Source organism: Drosophila yakuba, chromosome X (genome assembly GCF_016746365.2).
Source record: "Drosophila yakuba strain Tai18E2 chromosome X, Prin_Dyak_Tai18E2_2.1, whole genome shotgun sequence".
Lineage (NCBI taxonomy): Eukaryota > Metazoa > Arthropoda > Insecta > Diptera > Drosophilidae > Drosophila > Drosophila yakuba.
Genome location: NC_052526.2, coordinates 23,449,960 through 23,473,797, shown reverse-complemented (window position 1 = coordinate 23,473,797; position 23,838 = coordinate 23,449,960). Strand labels below are relative to the sequence as shown.

The 23,838-nt window shown below is 40.4% G+C and overlaps 1 protein-coding gene, 1 long non-coding RNA gene and 1 other non-coding gene across 3 annotated transcripts; 2 read left to right on the top strand and 1 right to left on the bottom strand.

Annotated features, from left to right (window-relative positions):
• The first annotated feature begins 9,200 nt into the window (after positions 1-9,200).
• On the top strand, positions 9,201-9,379 carry LOC6540555. The gene has a single exon (XR_005559973.1). It is a non-coding gene; the product is annotated as a 5.8S ribosomal RNA (ribosomal RNA).
• Positions 9,380-13,418: 4,039 nt separating this feature from the next.
• LOC120320454 lies at positions 13,419-14,231 on the bottom strand. The gene is made up of 3 exons (XR_005559956.2): positions 13,829-14,231; positions 13,679-13,760; positions 13,419-13,616 (listed from the first exon to the last, which is right to left on the bottom strand). It is a non-coding gene; the product is annotated as an uncharacterized LOC120320454 (long non-coding RNA).
• Positions 14,232-15,261: 1,030 nt separating this feature from the next.
• LOC120320453 lies at positions 15,262-17,732 on the top strand. Its single transcript, XM_039370105.1, has 2 exons — positions 15,262-16,659; positions 16,743-17,732. The coding sequence occupies exons 1-2, from the start codon at positions 15,888-15,890 to the stop codon at positions 16,982-16,984; spliced, it is 1,014 nt and encodes a 337-aa protein (XP_039226039.1). The 5' UTR covers positions 15,262-15,887; the 3' UTR covers positions 16,985-17,732.
• Positions 17,733-23,838: the final 6,106 nt, after the last annotated feature.

Genomic DNA, 23,838 nt, shown 5'->3' with positions numbered 1-23,838 from the left:
GTTGCTGTAACGGCTGAGGTTCGTGTCTTGGGACGGTTCGGTGGTTGCGCAAAGCTACCAATAGGTGGAGCTCGAGCACCACAGCAGCTAACTAGTGTCAGCGAGCGCACGGTCACTGGAGTCGCCGAAAGGAGGAGCCACAATCGTGGTAAGTGCGATGGAGAGCGACAGTAGCGCGAGTGCCATGAGCGCAAGCAGTACGTCGCGGAAGTCGGGGCGAGGCAGGCGTAGAAGCCATCAGGCTTCAAGGAGCTCGGCACCGACGCAGGCTAAGCTCGTTGCTGTGGCCTCGCGTGGTGTTCCCGAGCCTGTGGGAGCGCTGGACGAGGCGCCTTCTTCGCTGGAGGACCCCCGAGCTGTCTCTGTTGCCAATGCTGCCCCCATCGCCGTCAGCCACGTTGCCCCCGCTTCTGCCCCTGCAGCTGCCACTGCTGCTGCCCCTGCTGCTGCCCCTGCTGCTGCCCCTGCTGCTGCCCCTGCTGCTGCCCCTGCTGCTGCCCCTGCTTCTGCCCCTGTTGCTGCCCCCGCCGCTACACCTATTGCCACCGCCACCGCTGCCTCCGCTGCCGCCCGTGCTGGACAAGCAGCCATGATGGCAGAGCTGTCGGCCACGCAGCGAATGGTGAGAAGCAGCTTTCGCAGCCTAGGAGGAGTCAACACAGATGAGCTCTCGTTTGCCATTAGCCGCTACGATGAGCTGGTGATGGCATTGATGCTCCGGTGTGGAGAACTGGAGACGCGGTTGGCTATGCCGCCCCCACCGACGCCGTCTATGCTGACCTCCACAATTTCGCGTCTTCCCCAGTCGCCTCAGGCTGCACCCATTGCTGCCCCGCGGACCACGAAGGTTCGCGAGACGTGGTCAGCAGTGGTGAAGTGCGACGACCCAGCGCTATCGGGGAAGGCGATAGCCAAAAAGGTGCGCACGATGGTTGCACCCTCCCTCGGAGTCAGGGTGCATGAAGTACGTGAGCTCCGTCGAGGTGGTGGTGCAATCATCCGGACTCCTTCAGTCGGAGAGCTGCAGAAGGTTGTGTCGTCGAAGAAATTCGCCGAAATAGGGCTCAATGTGGCGCGAAACGCGGCCGAGAAGCCGAAAGTCGTCGTTTATGACGTCGACACAGCTATCGGCCCCGAGGAGTTTATGCAGGAGCTCCATGAAAATAACTTCGACGGCGAGATGACGGCCTCGGAGTTCAAGAGGTCGGTGCACCTGGTCACCAAGGCGTGGTCGGTGACTGACGGCGCCACCGTTAATGTGACGCTAGAGGTCAGCGACAAGGCGATGGCGAAACTTGATGTAGGTCGGGTCTACATCAAGTGGTTCTCATTTCGATGCCGATCGCAGGTTCGCACTTATGCCTGCCATAGGTGTGTGGGTTTCGACCACAAGGTCAGCGATTGCCGCCAGAAGTCGTGTGTATGCCGCCAGTGCGGGCAACAAGGCCACACCGCGGCAAAGTGCCCGAACCCGGTGGACTGCCAGAACTGCCGTCACAGAGGGCAACCCTCGGGGCATTACATGCTCTCGGATGCATGACCGATATACGGCGCGGTGCTAGCGAGGGTGCAAGCTAGACATTAATGTTTAGCTTAATCCAAGCGAACTGTGGCCGAGGCCGAGCTGCGACCATCGAGCTCGGAGTCCGACTCAGGAGATCGGGCTCAATGTTCGCACTGGTGCAGGAGCCGTATCTCGGCGGCGATGGGATGGATGTGCTGCCTAAAGGAATGAGGATCTTCACCGACCGGCGAGGGAAGGCAGCCATCCTAGTGGATCTTCAGGATGCCATCTGTATGCTAGTGGAGACCCTCACCACGGATTATGGCGTATGTCTGGTCGTTAAAGGGAGTTTTGGCTCAATCTTCCTTTGCTCAGCATACTGCCAATTTGATGCACCTTTGGAACCGTACCTTCGGTACATGGATGCGGTCCTGCTGCAGGCCAGCAGAACCCCCGCAATCCTGGGCCTCGATGCGAATGCAGTGTCCCCCATGTGGTTTAGCAAACTCTCTCGACATGCCGAGGGCCAAGCTAACTACAGTCGGGGTGAGCTGCTGTCCGAGTGGATGCTGGAGGCAAGAGCCGCCGCCCTAAACCAGCCAACACAGGTGTACACGTTCGATAACTACAGAGCTCGTAGTGATATCGACGTGACAATTGTCAACGAGGCAGCATCTATGTGGGCCACATATGAGTGGAGAGTGGATGAGTGGGAATTGAGCGATCACAACATCATTACTGTTGTGGCCGAACCAAGTACCACGAGCGCAGTTGAGAGCATAGCTCCTGTGCCGTCCTGGAACTTCTCCAATGCTCGTTGGCGATTGTTCAAAGACGAAATGGTGAGTAGAGCAGCCGAACTTCCGGAAAACTTCTCCGAGTCGCCGTTGGACCAGCAGGTTTCGACCCTACGCAGTATAGTGCATAATGCGTGCGATATTGCGCTGGGAAGAAAGTCCATTCGATCGCCCAGCAGAAGAGCACGTTGGTGGACTGCCGACCTCTGCGCTGCGAGACGCGAAGTCCGGAGACTTCGTCGCCGACTCCAGGATGCACGACGTCATGAAGATGATGCCGCTGCAGAGCTTTTGGTGGTCGAGCTGAGGCGTGCCTCAGCCAACTACAAGAAGCTCATTGGGAGGGCTAAGATGAATGGCTGGACACGCTTCGTGGGAGAAAACGCCGATGATCCATGGGGGCGCGTCTACAAGATATGCCGAGGCCGCAGAAAGTGCACGAAGATTGGGTGCCTCCGCGTGAATGGCGAGTTGATCACTGATTGGGTTGATTGTGCACGAGTGCTCCTCCGCAATTTTTTCCCAGTTGCGGAGTCCGATGCACCGATTGCCATCGTGGAGGAAATCCCACCGGCCCTTGAATTGCATGAGGTTGATGCCTGTATCACACGGCTCAAGAGCAAGCGCTCGCCCGGCTTGGACGGCATAAATGGCGCAATCTGCAAGGCAGTCTGGCGAGCCGTACTGCCTGCTGAGTGCATACGCGGATGATCTGCTTCTTCTCGTCGAGGGAAACTCCCGAGTCGTGTTAGAGGAAAAAGGAGCGCAACTTATGTCCATCGTAGAAACGTGGGGATCGAAAGTTGGCGTTGCTGTCTCGACCAGCAAGACGGTAATAATGCTGCTCAAAGGTACTTTGAGACGTGCGCCCACGGTAAGGTTTGCTGGAGCGAACCTGCCGTATGTGCGTAGCTGTCGGTATCTCGGCATCACGGTCAGTGAGGGAATGAAATTCCTCACGCACATAGCTTCGCTGCGCCAGCGGATGACCGGAGTCGTTGGAGCATTGGCGCGTGTGCTTCGAGCCGACTGGGGTTTCAGTCCTCGAGCCAGGCGGACCATATATGACGGACTCATGGCACCCTGTGTGCTGTTTGGTGCCCCGGTATGGTACGACACCGCCGGGCAAGTAGCTGCCAAGAGGCGACTAGCCTCCTGCCAGAGGCTGATCCTGCTTGGATGCCTTTCGGCTTGCCGAACAGTGTCCATCGTGGCAGGTTCTTGGTGGAGCCCCCCCGCTTGACTTGGCTGCTAAGCAATTAGCGGTCAATTACAAGCTAAAACGTGGATACCCGCTGGAGGAGAACGACTGGCTCTACGGCGAGGACATCGCTTGTCTAAGCTGGGAGCAGAGAAAGACTCGCTTGGAGGAGTGCATGCTGCGGAGTTGGCAGAACAGATGGGACGACGACAGCGAACCAGGACGGGTGACGCACAGGTTCATCCCAGATGTCACTCTCGTTTATCGGGATCCAAATTGGTTTCTCGATGAAGGCGTCTTTCCTGCTTACTGGGCACGGGTCGTTTAATGCATTTTTGCACGGGAGAGCCCTCAGCGATACCACAGCTTGCGCATGTGGCGATCCATATGATGACTGGATGCACGTATTGTGCGCTTGCCCGCTGTTTGTAGATTTGCATGACCTCGATGGACTTGGAGTGCAGCGCGTTAGCGAAAACTGGATGTTCGAAGGAATCCTGGAGGATCGAGAGAGGACCCAACGGCTGGCAGCGTTCGCTGAGGAAGCGTTCCGCAGGAGGAGGGGCCTTTAGCCCAACGCCTTTCGCCGTGTAGTTAGCGGGCGAGAATACTACCACAGTCCGCTGTTGCTTGTCGTAGGAGGCGACTAATACGGCTATAGGTCGCTCCGCCCGTGCTTGTCGGAGCCAAAGGAGTGAGGCCGACCGAGCCTCTAATTTCGGTACCACGGGTTGAGCAGCTCTCCAAGGTTGCTCATTGATGTAGGCCCCCTAGTGGGAGTATCGTGGTGGCTGTGGTTGGTACCCATATCGCGGGTAGAGCCTTCGTGCTCGACGTTTGAGTTACGGCGATGGTTTACGCAAAACTCGGGTGCTGTGACCCTTAGATCAGTAGAGATTTTAGGTAGATCTCGCTCCTCAGCAAGGGGGAGTGCTTGCCCGGCAAGCAAGCACTCGAATCTGCCACCGGGGTGGTCGCTATGTACATAGCTTTAGCTTCTAGACCGGGACGTTTGTCTGGCGTATCCAGACTAATGCATCTTTGGATGTCGTGGTTGTAGTCTCTTCAATGTGGAACACGCCACGTAAAACAAGTTCGGAGGGATCCGAAATCACACACTGTCCCTATCTACTATCTAGCGAAACCACAGCCAAGGGAACGGGCTTGGAATAATTAGCGGGGAAAGAAGACCCTTTTGAGCTTGACTCTAATCTGGCAGTGTAAGGAGACATAAGAGGTGTAGAATAAGTGGGAGATATTAGACCTCGGTTTGGTATCGTCAATGAAATACCACTACTCTTATTGTTTCCTTACTTACTTGATTAAATGGAACGTGTATCATTTCCTAGCCATTATACGGATATATTTATTATATCTTATGGTATTGGGTTTTGATGCAAGCTTCTTGATCAAAGTATCACGAGTTTGTTATATAATCGCAAACAAATTCTTTAATAAAACGATGCATTTATGTATTTTTGATTTGAAAACTTGGTATAACTCCAATTACTCAGGTATGATCCAATTCAAGGACATTGCCAGGTATGGAGTTTGGCTGGGGCGGTACATCTCTCAAATAATAACGGAGGTGTCCCAAGGCCAGCTCAGTCCGGACAGAAACCACACATAGAGCAAAAGGGCAAATGCTGACTTGATCTCGGTGTTCAGTACACACAGGGACAGCAAAAGCTCGGCCTATCGATCCTTTTGGTTTAAAGAGTTTTTAACAAGAGGTGTCAGAAAAGTTACCATAGGCTCTTCCTATCATTGTGAAGCAAAATTCACCAAGCGTTGGATTGTTCACCCATGCAAGGGAACGTGAGCTGGGTTTAGACCGTCGTGAGACAGGTTAGTTTTACCCTACTAATGACAAAACGTTGTTGCGACAGCATTCCTGCGTAGTACGAGAGGAACCGCAGGTACGGACCAATGGCACAATACTTGTTCGAGCGAACAGTGGTATGACGCTACGTCCGTTGGATTATGCCTGAACGTCTCTAAGGTCGTATCCGTGCTGGACTGCAATGATAAATAAGGGGCAATTTGCATTGTATGGCTTCTAAACCATTTAAAGTTTATAATTTACTTTATAAACGACAATGGATGTGATGCCAATGTAATTTGTAACATAGTAAATTGGGAGGATCTTCGATCACCTTATGCCGCGCTAGTTACATATAAAAGCATTATTTAATACAATGACAAAGCCTAGAATCAATTGTAAACGACTTTTGTAACAGGCAAGGTGTTGTAAGTGGTTGAGCAGCTGCCATACTGCGATCTACTGAAGCTTATCCTTTGCTTGATGATTCGAAATAAATAAGACCATTGAGTACTCGTGTGGTACTTGTTGTGGGTTTTTGAGGGTTAGCGCGCAAGCGCAGTGCCCTCGAGAGCCGACCACCCCGACTGGACGCGACTGACTGACCGACCGACTGGACGCGCGATATATGATATTATATATCATATGATAGAAATAAAGACTAAAAATTTCTATCTGGTTGCCAAATAGCTTGTCATCGATTTAATGACGCTAATGAAATTGTCCCCATCTATCTACTATCTACTAATGATAGAAATAAAGACTTTACAAAATTCTATCAGGTTGCCAAATGGCTCGTCATCGATTTAGTGACGCATATGAAATTGTCCCCATCTACTAATGATAGAAATAAAGACTACAAAATTCTATTAGGTTGCCAAATGGCTCGTCATCGATTTAGTGACGCTAATGAAATTGTCCCCATCTACTAATGATAGAAATAAAGACTACAAAATTCTATCAGGTTGCCAAATAGCTTGTCATCAATTTAGTGACGCTAATGAAATTGTCCCCATCTATCTACTATCTACTAATGATAGAAATAAAGACTTTACAAAATTCTATCAGGTTGCCAAATAGCTTGTCATCAATTTAGTGACGCTAATGAAAGCGGTGGTGTCCTTCTCTTATAATAGAAATTATAACTTTATTATGACTTGCATGTCTAAGTACACACGAATTAAAAGTGAAACCGCAAAAGGCTCATTATATCAGTTATGGTTCCTTAGATCGTTAACAGTTACTTGGATAACTGTGGTAATTCTAGAGCTAATACATGCAATTAAAACATGAACCTTATGGGACATGTGCTTTTATTAGGCTAAAACCAAGCGATCGCAAGATCGTTTTATTGGTTGAACTCTAGATAACATGCAGATCGTATGGTCTTGTACCGACGACAGATCTTTCAAATGCCTGCCCTATCAACTTTTGATGGTAGTATCTAGGACTACCATGGTTGCAACGGGTAACGGGGAATCAGGGTTCGATTCCGGAGAGGGAGCCTGAGAAACGGCTACCACATCTAAGGAAGGCAGCAGGCGCGTAAATTACCCACTCCCAGCTCGGGGAGGTAGTGACGAAAAATAACAATACAGGACTCATATCCGAGGCCCTGTAATTGGAATGAGTACACTTTAAATCCTTTAACAAGGACCAATTGGAGGGCACGTCTGGTGCCAGCAGCCGCGGTAATTCCAGCTCCAATAGCGTATATTAAAGTTGTTGTGGTTAAAACGTTCGTAGTTGAACTTCTGCTTCATACGGGTAGTACAACTTACAATTGTGGTTAGTACTATACCTTTATGTATGTAAGCGTATTACCGGTGGAGTTCTTACATGTGATTAAATACTTGTATTATTTCATATGTTCCTCCTATTTAAAAACCTGCATTAGTGCTCTTAAACGAGTGTTATTGTGGGCCGGTACTATTACTTTGAACAAATTAGAGTGCTTAAAGCAGGCTTCAAATGCCTGAATATTCTGTGCATGGGATAATGGAATAAGACCTCTGTTCTGCTTTCATTGGTTTTCAGATCAAGAGGTAATGATTAATAGAAGCAGTTTGGGGGCATTAGTATTACGACGCGAGAGGTGAAATTCTTGGACCGTCGTAAGACTAACTTAAGCGAAAGCATTTGCCAAAGATGTTTTCATTAATCAAGAACGAAAGTTAGAGGTTCGAAGGCGATCAGATACCGCCCTAGTTCTAACCATAAACGATGCCAGCTAGCAATTGGGTGTAGCTACTTTTATGGCTCTCTCAGTCGCTTCCCGGGAAACCAAAGCTTTTGGGCTCCGGGGGAAGTATGGTTGCAAAGCTGAAACTTAAAGGAATTGACGGAAGGGCACCACCAGGAGTGGAGCCTGCGGCTTAATTTGACTCAACACGGGAAAACTTACCAGGTCCGAACATAAGTGTGTAAGACAGATTGATAGCTCTTTCTCGAATCTATGGGTGGTGGTGCATGGCCGTTCTTAGTTCGTGGAGTGATTTGTCTGGTTAATTCCGGATTATGGTGCTGAAGCTTATATAGCCTTCATTCATGGTGGCAGTAAAATGTTTATTGTGTTTGAATGTGTTTATGTAAGTGGAGCCGTACCTGTTGGTTTGTCCCATTATAAGGACACTAGCTTCTTAAATGGACAAATTGCGTCTAGCAATAATGAGATTGAGCAATAACAGGTCTGTGATGCCCTTAGATGTCCTGGGCTGCACGCGCGCTACAATGAAAGTATCAACGTGTATTTCCTAGACCGAGAGGTTCGGGTAAACCGCTGAACCACTTTCATGCTTGGGATTGTGAACTGAAACTGTTCACATGAACTTAGAATTCCCAGTAAGTGTGAGTTATTAACTCGCATTGATTACGTCCCTGCCCTTTGTACACACCGCCCGTCGCTACTACCGATTGAATTATTTAGTGAGGTCTCCGGACGTGATCACTGTGACGCCTTGCGTGTTACGGTTGTTTCGCAAAAGTTGACCGAACTTGATTATTTAGAGGAAGTAAAAGTTGTAACAAGGTTTCCGTAGGTGAACCTGCGGAAGGATCATTATTGTATAATATCCTTACCGTTAATAAACATTTGTTATAATACAAATAAATTGAATTTACCAAAATACCAAATTACAAAAGCATATGATATATGAATGATGAGATTTACTTTAGAAATGCACATGATTTATTATGATTATTTGCAAATGCGTTTATATATGAATATTATCTAACACAATAATATTCAATTGATTGATTTCTCAATGGAATCAAACGAAATTCTGATATATTTATATAATAAATAAATGTGGCTGGCAACCACAAAGGTAATGTGATTGGGGACCACATTACCACATATGTATGTTAAAAGTGACTGTGGTCACCATTTCTATTAAAATTTAATGTTGTGTGATGGGTAGCGTTGGCTCACAACATTAAATTAAATAAACGGCATTCAAATAAAAATAAACAATGCATTTCCTAATAATTCGAACATTCGAAATCAAATAAAAATGGTAATAAAAAAATTGTGTGTATATGGACCATAATATACACGCGTTGCGAATATGTTTTGTTCATCTAAGTTATGAGCATACGTTGGCTAATGCAACAACCTAAAATATACAATGTTGTACCTGGCATCCATTAGGTTAATGTTTTATATAAATTGCAGTATGTATCGCCCATATTGGTTAATTACAAATAAAATATAATTACATGATACATAATGCTTATATGAAACTAAGACATTTCGCAGCATTTATTTTAGGTATAAAAATACATTTATTGAAGGAATTGATATATGCCAGTAAAATGGTGTATTTTTAATTTCTTTCAATAAAAAAATTATTGACAATATATAGAAATAAATTATAAAACTCTAAGCGGTGGATCACTCGGCTCATGGGTCGATGAAGAACGCAGCAAACTGTGCGTCATCGTGTGAACTGCAGGACACATGAACATCGACATTTTGAACGCATATCGCAGTCCATGCTGTTATGTACTTAAATTAATTTTATAGTGCTGCTTGGACTACATATGGTTGAGGGTTGTAAGACTATGCTAATTAAGTTGTTTATAAATTTTTATAAGCATATGGTATATTATTGGATAAAATAATAATTTTATTCATAATATTAAAAACTATATATGAAAAACATTATCATCCTCACATTTGGATGTGAAAAACGAAGAGAAATATTATCTCTTTCAATCAAATAATACTGAGAAATGTCTAGAATAAAAAATTGAATTATTTTTCATCTAGGATTGTCTCTTATTAATGATTCGAAAATAGAAAAAAACTTGGTTATATTATTATTCTTCGTTGGTTCGTTAATGGATAATACTATGCTACAAGAAATAATGGATATATTACAACGAATTTATTAAAATGTTTTATCATTATATATTAAGAATTAATGGCAATAAAAAGTTATATACAACCTCAACTCATATGAGACTACCCCCTGAATTTAAGCATATTAATTAGGGGAGGAAAAGAAATTAACAAGGATTTTCTTAGTAGCGGCGAGCGAAAAGAAAACAGTTCAGCACTAAGTCACTTTGTCTATATGGCAAATGTGAGATGCAGTGTATGGAGCGTCAATATTCTAGTATGAGAAATTAACGATTTAAGTCCTTCTTAAATGAGGCCATTTACCCACAGAGGGTGCCAGGCCCGTATAACGTTAATGATTACTAGATGATGTTTCCAAAGAGTCGTGTTGCTTGATAGTGCAGCACTAAGTGGGTGGTAAACTCCATCTAAAACTAAATATAACCATGAGACCGATAGTAAACAAGTACCGTGAGGGAAAGTTGAAAAGAACTCTGAATAGAGAGTTAAACAGTACGTGAAACTGCTTAGAGGTTAAGCCCGATGAACCTGAATATCCGTTATGGAAAATTCATCATTAAAATTGTAATATTTAAATAATATTATAAGGATAGTGTGCATTTTTTCCATATAAGGACATTGTAATCTATTAGCATATCCCAAATTTATCATAAAATATAACTTATAGTTTATTCAAATTAATGTGCTTGCATTTTAAAACAGAATAAATGTTATTAATTTGATAAAGTGCTGATAGATTTATATGATTACAGTGCGTTAATTTTTCGGAATTATATAATGGCATAATTATCATTGATTTTTATGTTTATTATATGCACTTGTATGATTAACAATGCGAAAGATTCAGGATACCTTCGGGACCCGTCTTGAAACACGGACCAAGGAGTCTAACATATGTGCAAGTTATTGGGATATAAACCTAATAGCGTAATTAACTTGACTACTAATGGGATTAGTTTTTTAACTATTTATAGCTAATTAACACAATCCCGGGGCGTTCTATATAGTTATGTATAATGTATATTTATATTATTTATGCCTCTAACTGGAACGTACCTTGAGCATATATGCTGTGACCCGAAAGATGGTGAACTATACTTGATCAGGTTGAAGTCAGGGGAAACCCTGATGGAAGACCGAAACAGTTCTGACGTGCAAATCGATTGTCAGAATTGAGTATAGGGGCGAAAGACCAATCGAACCATCTAGTAGCTGGTTCCTTCCGAAGTTTCCCTCAGGATAGCTGGTGCATTTTAATATTATATAAAATAATCTTATCTGGTAAAGCGAATGATTAGAGGCCTTAGGATCGAAACGATCTTAACCTATTCTCAAACTTTAAATGGGTAAGAACCTTAACTTTCTTGATATGAAGTTCAAGGTTATGATATAATGTGCCCAGTGGGCCACTTTTGGTAAGCAGAACTGGCGCTGTGGGATGAACCAAACGTAATTTTACGGTGCCCAAATTAACAACTCATGCAGATACCATGAAAGGCGTTGGTTGCTTAAAACAGCAGGACGGTGATCATGGAAGTCGAAATCCGCTAAGGAGTGTGTAACAACTCACCTGCCGAAGCAACTAGCCCTTAAAATGGATGGCGCTTAAGTTGTATACCTATACATTACCGCTAAAGTAGATGATTTATATTACTTGTGATATAAATTTTGAAACTTTAGTGAGTAGGAAGGTACAATGGTATGCGTAGAAGTGTTTGGCGTAAGCCTGCATGGAGCTGCCATTGGTACAGATCTTGGTGGTAGTAGCAAATAATCGAATGAGACCTTGGAGGACTGAAGTGGAGAAGGGTTTCGTGTGAACAGTGGTTGATCACGAGTTAGTCGGTCCTAAGTTCAAGGCGAAAGCCGAAAATTTTCAAGTAAAACAAAAATGCCAAACTACATAAAAAAGCGAATTATAATACACTTGAATAATTTTGAACGAAAGGGAATGCGGTTCCAATTCCGTAACCTGTTGAGTATCCGTTTGTTATTAAATATGGGCCTCGTGCTCATCCTGGCAACAGGAATGACCATAAAGAAGCCGTCGAGAGATATCGGAAGAGTTTTCTTTTCTGTTTTATAGCCGTACTACCATGGAAGTCTTTCGCAGAGAGATATGGTAGATGGGCTAGAAGAGCATGACATATACTGTTGTGTCGATATTTTCTCCTCGGACCTTGAAAATTTATGGTGGGGACACGCAAACTTCTCAACAGGCCGTACCAATATCCGCAGCTGGTCTCCAAGGTGAAGAGTCTCTAGTCGATAGAATAATGTAGGTAAGGGAAGTCGGCAAATTAGATCCGTAACTTCGGGATAAGGATTGGCTCTGAAGATTGAGATAGTCGGGCTTGATTGGGAAACAATAACACGGTTTATGTGCTCGTTCTGGGTAAATAGAGTTTCTAGCATTTATGTTAGTTTCTTGTTCCCCGGATAGTTTAGTTACGTAGCCAATTGTGGAACTTTCTTGCTAAAATTTTTAAGAATACTATTTGGGTTAAGCCAATTAGTTCTTATTAATTATAAATGTAAAAATGTAATTAAATATGCATCATCTAATTATGCTCCCCTGCCATGAATAAGAACTTAGAGTTTCATCTTTACAACAATTTTAATTTTCAATAAACAATTTCTTCTTTCGTTTTGAGTACATTTCTTGCAGTGTACTTATTTCTAACTAATTAGCCTTACTAGTTTTAAACTCATAATTCCATACTCTTAATTCCTTAAGTCTGATTCCGTATTTTTCTAAGTTTTGATCCTTATTTTACATTATTTATCTTTATTTATTTTTCGCAAAAATCTCTATTCATTTTTATTTTTTTTTTTGATTTATTTATTTATTTTTTGTGTTTTATTTTTATAGTGCCAAGCTTTTCTTTTTCTTGTTTGTTATCAACAAAAGAATATTGAAGTGGTGTGGGTTTTTTTTTTATGTTGGAATTGTTAAGTATTTAGTAATCCTAAACAACTATAAAGTGTTTTTTTTTTCTATGGAGTTTATTTATTTAATCGCATCATTGAAAGAAAAAGCTTTCTATTGCTAAAAGGAAGAAAATATGTAGGTGCCAATCATGTCAATATTAATTTATTTCAGTGTAGTCGTCAATGTTTACGTTACATTATAGTGCTTTAAATTACCATGTTAGAATTTGGATAAGAATCAAAAGAGTAATTGACAAAATAGAGCGGTTGATAAGCCTTAACTCAGATAGCCAGGCTCTACACTGAACTACATAATTGCAATTTAGTAACTTGAAATTTCAGTTTTGTTTGGCTTATATATATAATATTTTATTTTTTAATTTTACTCACCCACTTTTGGTTCTCGAAGAAGGCCTTCTTGTCGATGCGGTGTTGGGGGTTATTAGTAAGAAAACTTCAAACTATAAATGCACTATTTAGTTTTTTTCATAAGTGATAATTAAAATATAGGATTATTTATTTCATTTTTTTTTTTTTTGCATTTTTTTTCCATCCTATTTTTTGTTTATATTGTCATGATTAAATATTTTTATTTTTGATTTGAAGTATTTTATTTTTGGCATTGGCAACGAAACTTTCATTTTCTTGCAGTGTACGATTTTACATTGGGTTGGCCAGCTTGTATTTCTTTTTTTTCTCTTATTTTACTTATCACCTGCACGCACTCACATCACTATCAAATGCTTTTGTTTTATGTAATATGTACTATGTAATATGTTTAACTTCAATTAATTTTTGGGTTTTTAGGCACTGAAGGTATTTTAATCTGTTTTTGTTTTACACTAGTTTTGTAAGGGTTTTTATTTCTATATAAGTTTTCTGTAGATTTTTCCCTGCGACCTCCCAACAAATTGTCTCCCAGCAGAGGTAGCTGACTCCAGCCGAACTTTTGGGTCGGCGTGGAAGAGTTTAAAATTCAGCTTCGTTTCCTCGGGTAACTGCGGGAATATAACGCATTCATTTCGGGCAATTTTTTTCCCAGAATTACTTGGATATTTACCCAGTGATTTTCTTCTTTAGTGGAATCGATCGACCTGGCGATTTCTCGCTGTGTAGTCGACGATAAAAATAACACGCGTGACCTAAACGTGCACAACTGTTATTATAATTTGGTAATTTTTTTTTTTTAAATTTTCATTGAAATATTTACCTTGCCGACACGGCAATCCACGGGCATTTAATAATTCCCTTTTCTTTGTGGCCTTTTAATCTTGATGCCGAAATAAACGCTGGATTAAAGTTGGGAGCACATGTGATTGTACTCTCCAGTTCTTCTTTCTTGATTTGCCTTTTTGCTAGGTCTTATCTCTGCTGGGACTGAACTTATCAGCTTGACGATCGTCGTAAGAAAAGATCGAAGCTAGATGCTGGGGATCCGAAGAACCCTTATCCGAATCAATATTCACCAGCTGGTCAATTGCCATTTAGATGACGTTGCCAGATAAGGTTCCGATAATTATTATCGCTACTAACTAAGGCGCGAATTTCGGTGATTTAAAAAAAATCTTGATATATGAGGACATTACATATATTACAAAACAATATTTAATCGATACAGCCAAACGCAGAAAATCGGACACTTGTAGAAATGGCTCGCTGCCTGATTTTACAGGCTGCACTTTCTGCGAGCTACCGGGCGTAAGCAGTAAGTACCGCGAACTACATAAGAAACAGATTCCTTCCAGATTTGTCCACAATATAATCACAATCTTTCTTAATTCTAGTGTCTTTTTTTTTTGTTTTAGGATAAGTTGACTTTCAACTAGGTCACATTTTTATGAAATGTATGGCCATCTCCTCTTGCATTTAGGCGTGATTCCCACTCATGTTAACATATAAAGCAACTTTTAATGTAATTTGAAAGCTCTGAATATTAAGAAATATTAAATATTAAGAAATATTTAATATAATATTAAGAATTGAAAGAAACTGTGTGAATACAAAAAAAAACAAACCGAGTTTTTACATTATTTTTACGTTTCTCCAGAATTGTAGCTGTACCCATTTCATTGAATTACGCATTATTGAATTTATTATTATCATTCACGTTTATGTTTATTATAATCCAGCCCTTCAGCCAATTAGTGAAAACACATATATTTTATTCTTGTTTGATACTTCATTTATTAAGCCACCGAACCGCACTCATTAGTAGTCACCAAGCGAAAGAAACGATAACTTTATAATAAGCATGTGAGAGGCAACAACGAGAGAGAACAAAGAGAGCAATAATAGAGCGCGTTCTCTCCAAGATCTCCCATCCCTATCGCATACACACAGATTTGCATAAGTGTGACTTTTGTATTTTCAACACGCCACCTCAAAAATCACACTGATACAAACTGATTTAAAATTAAATGAAATAAAAAAAAATTACTTTCAGACGAGTGCGTTTCTAATGGCTGTATTCTTATTCTTTTCTTTTTTCTCTAGGGCTACTTTTATTGAACCAGCATTTGCTGCAAAGAATTGGGGAAACCCAGTAAAACCCAATCAGTTCAATCAAATAATTTACACTTTTCAAATTTTACAAGTTTCAATTAAATAAACATAGTAATAGTTAGTCTAACAATTGTTTTGGTTTGGTTATGAATATATACATATATATAATAGATTTAAACTTCATAAAAAAATAATTTTGCTCCTTCAGATTATTTTCATCATTCAAGATTCAGTTAGATAAACAAAGTAAAGATTAGACTAGTAATTGTTTTGATTTGATTATGGTTATAAAATAAATAATATATTCAAACTTCATATAAAGATTTATTTTTCTCATTCTGATTAATTTCATCATTCAGTTAACCCCAGTTGGTCTCGCAGTGCAGTGATTCTGGCAGTTGGTAGTGGCTTTGTCAGAATATCAGCCAATTGGGAATCTGTGGAAAGATACTCAACTAAAATTAGTTTGTTTTCAATTTGTTCTCGAATAAAATGGTATTTGATATCTATGTGCTTAGTTCTCTTGTGGCAAGTAGGATTATTGGCTATGCTTATACAACCTTGGTTATCCTCGAAAATAACTATTGGACTATTTAATTCTAATTTCATTTCATTTGTTAATGATTTTAGCCATAATGCTTCCCTTACTCCTTCGAATAAGGCCATATATTCAGCTTCGGTAGATGACGAAGCAACAGATTTTTGTTTCATAGTACTCCAGCAAATTGAACAATTTTCAAACATATTAAATATATACCCTCGGTGGAATGGATAAAGTATGTCAATATTGTCAGGCATTGAAATTTCGGAATGAAGCAGCCGGCATGTGCTGCGCATCAGGAAAAGTTGTACTGTCACCTCTACCCGCTCCGCCGGAGCCTTTATTATCCCTTCTTACTGGCAATTCAGATGATTCCAAATTATTTTTGCGTAAGATACGCAAATTTAATTCTTGCTTCCAAATGACGTCATTTGGGGCAAATAAAATTTGCGATCGTGCATCCGATGGACGTAATTTTGAAACTACATTCAAAATTCAAGGCCAGGTGTACCATAAAATCGGATCCTTGATGCCAATGCCTGATAACAATCCGAAATTTTTTAAAATTTATTTTATGAGCGATCATGAAGAGCGCGTGACGACTCGGTGCCTGTATAATTTTATTGAACAAGAAGACGGAAGAGCAATTGTGATGTTATTGGAAAATTTTTTAGAAGATCACAATCAACTAATTCAATTGATCAAAAGAGTTTCGTCACGACTGCAAAATGACAATTATCAAATCGCCATAAAAGCCGACAAAGTACCATTAGGTGAACATGCTGGTAGATTCAACGCTCCAACTGTTGATGAGGTTGTTGTTATCATGGTTGGTGATCCAGTTGACAAAAGATCTATAAAAATTACACGGCGAGACAACACTGTCAGTACGATTTCGGATCTACACCGTTCATATGACGCACTACAGTATCCATTGATATTTTGGCAAGGACAAGATGAATATCACCTTAATATCAAACAGTATGATCGAAATACCGGTAAATTTGACAATTATCTATTTATTTTCTTACTGTATGTATAGATTTTAATTTCGTATTGCATTTTATTTTTTATTTTTTAGGTGATTACAGTAATAAAAAAGTTAGCTCAACGAACTTCTACGCACACCGAATAATGGTTAGACAACATCAAGACAATTATATCCTTCGATATCGTCAGCTGTTCCATCAATACATTGTTGATATGTATGCTAAGGTCGAAAGCGAACGCTTGCGATTCCTTCGATTCAACCAGGCAAAACTACGATCGGAAGAATATATTCACTTACGAGATGCTGTTGCTGGAAACTGTAAATCTCAATGACATCGGTAATGCTTTCATTTTACCTTCAAGCTACATCGGCAGTCCACGGAACATGCAGGAATACATACAAGATGCGATGACTTACGTACGTTATTACGGCCGACCGGATTTATTTATTACATTCACAGGTAATCCAAATTGGGAAGAGATACAAACTTTACTATTGCCAGGACAACAAGCCATTCATCGCCATGATTTAACTGCACGTGTGTTTAAACAAAAATTGAAATCCTTAATTGATTTTATTGTTAAATATTAAATTTTTGGTATCACACGTTGTTGGCTGTATACGATAGAGTGGCAAAAGCGAGGTTTGCCTCATGCCCACATTTTGGTTTGGCTTAAAGATAGAATCCGTCCTGAAGAAATCGATCAAATAATTTTAGCCGAAATTCCAGACCCATTAATTGATCAAGAATTATTTCATATTGTCACCAAACACATGATCCATGGGCCATGTGGTGCTTTCAACATGACGTTACCGTGCATGGAAAATGGAAAATGTAAAAAAAACTTCTCAAAGCCGCATACGAATGACACGATCACGGATATTGATGGTTATCCAATGTATCGCCGCAGAAGTACTGAGAATGGTGGCCACACATTTACAATGCGACTGCCGAACTTTCCAAATCAAGTTGACTTTGATAATCAGTGGGTGGTACCATACTCACCACTACTTTCAAAAACTTACAAAGCTCATATCAATGTTGAGCTTTGCAGTTCTGTTAAATCAATTAAGTATATTTGTAAATATGTAAACAAAAGCAGTGATTTGGCCATATTTGAAGTACAAAACTTAAATAAAAATGACGAAATAGCACGATACCAAATGGGCAGATACATTAGCAGCAATGAAGCTATTTGGCATATTCTCAGCTTTCCCATCCACGAAAGAGATCCTGCTGTCAAACATCGGGCTATACATCTTGAAAACGGTCAACGTGTATACTTCACTGAAGAAAATGTTCTCCAAAGAGCGTTCGAAGCTCCGAAAACGACTCTAACTGAATTTTTTACATTGTGTCAAAAACCTAATGTTTTTGGCCAATTTGTGAAGACATTGGTGTATGGTGATGTTCCACGTTATTTCACATGGAACAAATCCAGTAAAAAATGCAAGCCACGGAAAGAAGGAAAACCACATCCTTCCATTACAGGCATATTCAAAGCTAAGACATTGGGGAGACTTTACACGGTACATCCAAAGCAACGTGAATGCTTCTATTTACGTTTGTTATTGGTGAATGTTCCCGGACCAACGTCTTTTGAATTTTGGCGAACAGTTAATGATCGAGTATTCAATACATACCAGGATGCATGTCGTGAACTGCAATTGCTAGAAGCCGATAACCATTGGGACTTAACGCTTGCCGATGCTGCGTTGACATCAACACCGAATAACATTCGTCAGTTGTTTGCAATTATTTTGACGACATGTTATCCCTCGCAAGCACAAACTTTGTGGGAAAAATATAAAAATTGTATGACAGAAGACATCTTGCACCGAATGAGACAAACAAATAAATGCCAAAACATAGATTATACACTAGAGATGTACAATGAAGCATTGGTCTTTATCGAGGATTTATGTGTTCGTATTTCAAATTTACCGCTTAATCATTATGGTATGCCATCACCTAATCGTCCAGCCACCGACTTAGTCAATACCGATTTGCAACGAGAAAAGCAATATGACCATGGAAGTTTAGCAACAATTATCATGAACTGTGAACCATTACTGACAGCAGAACAAAAAATTATTCATGATCGGATTATGCTGGCTGTTGCTGCTGAACAAGGCGGCTTTTTTTTCTTGGATGCACCCGGTGGAACCGGTAAGACATTTTTAATATCGTTGATTCTTGCCAAAATACGGTCGCAACAAAAAATCGCATTAGCAGTAGCATCGTCAGGCAATGCGGCTACTTTACTGGATGGAACAGCACATTCAACATTCAAGCTGCTGGTTCATAATAAACCAGATGCAATTAGTAACATCAAAAAGAATAGCGGAATAGCTGCAGTGTTGCGGAAGAGTTCTATAATAATTTGGGATGAGTGCACAATGGCACACAAATATTCACTTGAAGCATTAAAAAGAACTATGCAAGATTTAAACAGCAATAATAAACGTTTCGGTGGTGCTATCTTACTTTTGTCTGGTGACTTCCGGCAGACCTTACCGGTTATACCTCGCTCTACTTTCGCGGATGAGATTAATGCATGTTTGAAACAATCATTCTTATGGCGAAGTGTTGAAACACTTCGATTGACAATAAATATGCGAGTACAATTGCAAAATGATCAATCAGCACAAATATTTTCCGAACAACTACTAGATATTGGGAACGGTAAAATATAACTGCAACCAAATACGCAATGCATTAAACTACCAGACAATTTTTGCACTGTTGTTCAGGATAAAAATGAATTGATTCGGAGTATTTTCCCGGATATACATAATAATTATTTGAATCATGAATGGCTCAGTCAACGGGCGATTTTGGCAGCCAAAAACTTTGATGTTGACGAAATTAACTTCCAGATACAACAGTTGTTACCAGGCGATCTGATGTCTTTTAAATCAATCGATACTGTTGATGAAAATGAAAGTGTTAATTTTCCGATCGAATTTGTAAATTCATTAGATATCCCTGGAATGCCACCACATAATCTTCGATTAAAGATTGGTTCCCCTATTATTCTCCTCCGTAATTTGAATCCACCTCAATTATGTAACGGTACGCGTTTGGTCATCAACAAGATCACCGGAAACATTCTTGAAGCAACCATTTTGGCTGGGAAGTTTAAAGGAAAAGTGGTCCTGCTGCCACGTACTTCGATGATACCAACAGATTCTACCATACCCTTCAAAAGGCTACAGTTTCCAATTCGTTTAGCTTTCGCCATGTCTATCAATAAATCTCAAGGTCAAACAATGTCCATTTGTGGTTTAGATTTGGAAAATCCATGTTTTTCTCATGGGCAACTATATGTTGCGTGTTCACGTGTTGGAAAACCATCGAATCTTTTTTTTTTAGCTAAAGACAGGTTAACCAAATACATTGCCCACCGATTGGTGTTAAATTAAATTGAAATTGAAAGTATTTATATTTTAAACAAGAGAGAACGTTATAGTCGAGTTCCCCGACTATCTGATACCCGTTACTCAGCTAGTGGAAGTGCGAAGGGGAGTCTGCAACACTGACGGTTTTTGGCGCTTTGTGGGCGTTAGAGTGGGCGTGACAAAAAGTTTTTTGGCAAATCGATAGACTTTTACAAGACTAATACAAAAATGAAAAAATATCAAAACATTTTTCAAAAGTGTGGGCGTGGCAGCTTTGGGCGGTTTGCGGGCATTAGAGTGGGCGTGGCAAAAAGTTTTTGGCAAATCGATAGATATTTACAAGACCAATACAAAAATGAAAAAATATCAAAACATAGTTCAAAAGTGTGGGCGTGGCAGCTTTGGGCGGTTTGTGGGCGTTAGAGTGGGCGTGGCAGCATGATTCGACAAACTTGCGCTGCGTCTATGTCCCTGGAGTCTGTATGCTTAATCTCAACTTTCTAGCTTTTGTAGTTCCTGAGATCTCGACGTTCATACGGACAGACAGACGGACAGACGGACGGACAGACGGACAGACGGACGGACAGACGGACATGGCCAAATCGACTCGGCTATTGATCCTGATCAAGAATATATATACTTTATATGGTCGGAAACGCTTCCTTCTGCCTGTTACATACTTTTCAACGAATCTAGTATACCCTTTTACTCTACGAGTAACGGGTATAAAACTAGATATTAATGTTTAAAAGTTTAAGACTGTCTGCCTTGCCTACCTCATTCATGAGTTTGAGCGTCACATATTATTTGCTGTATTATACTGTAATATATACTTATTTGTTATAAAATTAAATGGAAATAATCAATCTGATAAATGCGATTGTTCTAATCATCCGCTCTGCAACACCATTTAGTTGTGGGGTATGCGGAACCGTCAAATGATAGCTGATACCTTTTTCTACACAAAATTCGGTTGAGTGGTTTAGGAGTCCATTGAGGACAAACATTGTGACACGAGATTTATATATATTAGATTCTATGATTAACTGTACTAAACTAAATAAAAGTTTTTGGGGTGAAGCTGTTTTGACAGCAACATATTTAATTAACAGGTCCCCAAGTAGAGCTTTAGAAAATATGAGAAAAACACCATTTGAGATGTGGCATAAAAAGAAGCCGGTTTTGAAATATTTAAAGATATTTGGCTCGACAGTGTATGCACTAAATAAAAAGCGAAAGCGAAAATTTGAAGAGAAATCGATCAAAACTATACTTGTAAGATATGAGCCAAATGGCTATAAGTTGTGGAATGAGAACTCGAGAAAATTTATGACAACTAGAGATGTAGTGGTGGATGAAATCAACATGAAATATGTGACTTTAAATGAAAATGACTCTGTGGAAAAACATGATGTTTTCGACCAATATTGTGATTCTCCAATTGAGGAGAATGAAGAGTTGAATTTTCCATTGCAGGAAAATTGTGAATCTACGGATTCGAAGTCTGATGAAAATCTAAACGAAAATTCCACTTGTCTCGAGAATACCGATCCAGTGGATGAAACTGGTGATGAAATAAAAGAAAATATAAATCAAGAAGAAATTAGACGGAGTGAGAGAATTAAAGGCAAACTAAAGTTATCATATAGATTTTTAGAAAAGTGTCTGATGAATACTCAAATGTGTTCAAATGATATTCCAAATACATATGAAGAGATTAAAACTCGTGATGACAGAATCTTGTGGGAGGATGCCATTAAAGATGAATTGAATTCTCATTTTGCAAATAATACATGGAGCTTAGTGCAAATGCCTAAGGATAAAAATATAGTAGATTGCAAATGGGTATTTAGTATAAAACAAGATGAAAATGGTAATTTACTTAAATATAAGGCAAGATTGGTAGCCAGGGTATTCACTCAAGAATATATGATGGATTATGATAAAACTTTTGCACCAGTTGCACGAATTTCTAGTTTTAGATATCTTTTAGCTTTTTCAAATCAATATAATTTACTGATCCATCAGATGGATGTCAAAACAGCTTTTTTAAATGGAACACTGAAAGATGAAATTTATATGAAGATTCCAAAAGGTTTAAACCAGTATGATGGAAATAAAGTATGTAAACTTAATAAAGCCATTTATGGTCTAAAACAAGCTGCCAGATGCTGGTTTGAGATATTTGAAAGTGCATTAAAAAATTTTTGGATTTCGGAGCCTAGAAGTAGACAGATGTATATATATTTTAGATGAAGGAGATATACATAAAAATATATATGTACTCTTATATGTTGTCCTCAATGGACTCCTAAACCACTCAACCGAATTTTGTGTAGAAAAAGGTATCAGCTATTATTTGACGGTTCCTCATACCCCACAACTAAATGGTGTTGCAGAGCGGATGATTAGAACAATCGCATTTATCAGATTGATTATTTCCATTTAATTTTATAAGAAATAAGTATATATTACAGTATAATACAGCAAATAATATGTGACGCTCAAACTCATGAATGAGGTAGGCAAGGCAGACAGTCTTAAACCAAAGACATTAGAATAACAAGATGCGTAACGGCCATACATTAGTTTTGCACTATGCAGCCACTTTTTTGGTGACGGCCGAAATTGTAGAAAATAGAGGCCCTGTATATGCCCTGTATGTATACAATGCACGCTTGTATTACCGATCATAGATTTATCCCGCTCTAACGAATTAGGAATAAGAAAATATGTATAATCATTTTGTCATTTCTTTCGTTCATCATTCAGTCGCAAATAAAATTCCGCAGCGAACACACGGTGTTTCTCTCATTGAATTCTGTCGCTCAAGAGGTTATGGGCCCAGGCATTGGTGAATTTAATAAAGTTTTGGTTAAGCGGTGTGTGACTCACGATCAAGAACAATGAGTGCTCTTTATCAAATTGAAAAGTTAGAGGAGAAAAACTATGACACGTGGAAAATACAGATGCGATCTGTATTGGTGCATTCCGGGTTATGGAGTGTGACGTCAGGAGAGTTAACAGCAACGAACATTCCAGAGGGAGACAGCTTTGTGGCTTTGGACAATAAGGCGTTAGCAACAATAACACTGAGTGTAAAGACATCTCAGTTGGCCTACATCAAGAATTGCTCGACTGCTGTGGAGGCATGGAACAAATTGAGGGACGTACATCAGCCAAGCGGGCCTGTACGAAAGGTACAGTTGTACAAGAAGCTGCTTAACAAACGAATGGAGCAGGGGCAGAGCATGTCGACATACATAAGCGAGTTTGTGGAAATTCTGGATGGTCTAGCTGGAGTTGCAATAGAGCTAAACGATGAGTTACGAACTATCGTTTTGCTGTCGAGCCTTCCTGAACAATTCGAACATTTCGTGGTGGCCATGGAAACACGAGATCAGTTGCCTACTTTCGAGATTCTGACCATAAAGTTGAAGGAAGAGAGCGAACGAAAAGGAATAGCAGAAGAGCGAATTGACAATACTAAGGCATTCGCTGCAACACAGAGGCAAAATTGGCAGACAAAGACGTATGGCCAGAAGAAACGAAAAAATATCGTTTGCTATAGGTGCGGTGAGCAAGGGCACATTAAGTCCCAGTGTCGGAGTGCGAGCGAAGGAGATAGCAATCGCACGGTGCCAAAAAATTTGGTGAATCGACAAAGCAGTCTGCTGCATGCTTGTGACGTCAACAACTTACAGAACTGGATGTGGTGCTTAGATAGCGGTGCAACAAGCCATATGTGTTGTGCACGGGAGCTTTTCATAAAGTTTGAGAAGCA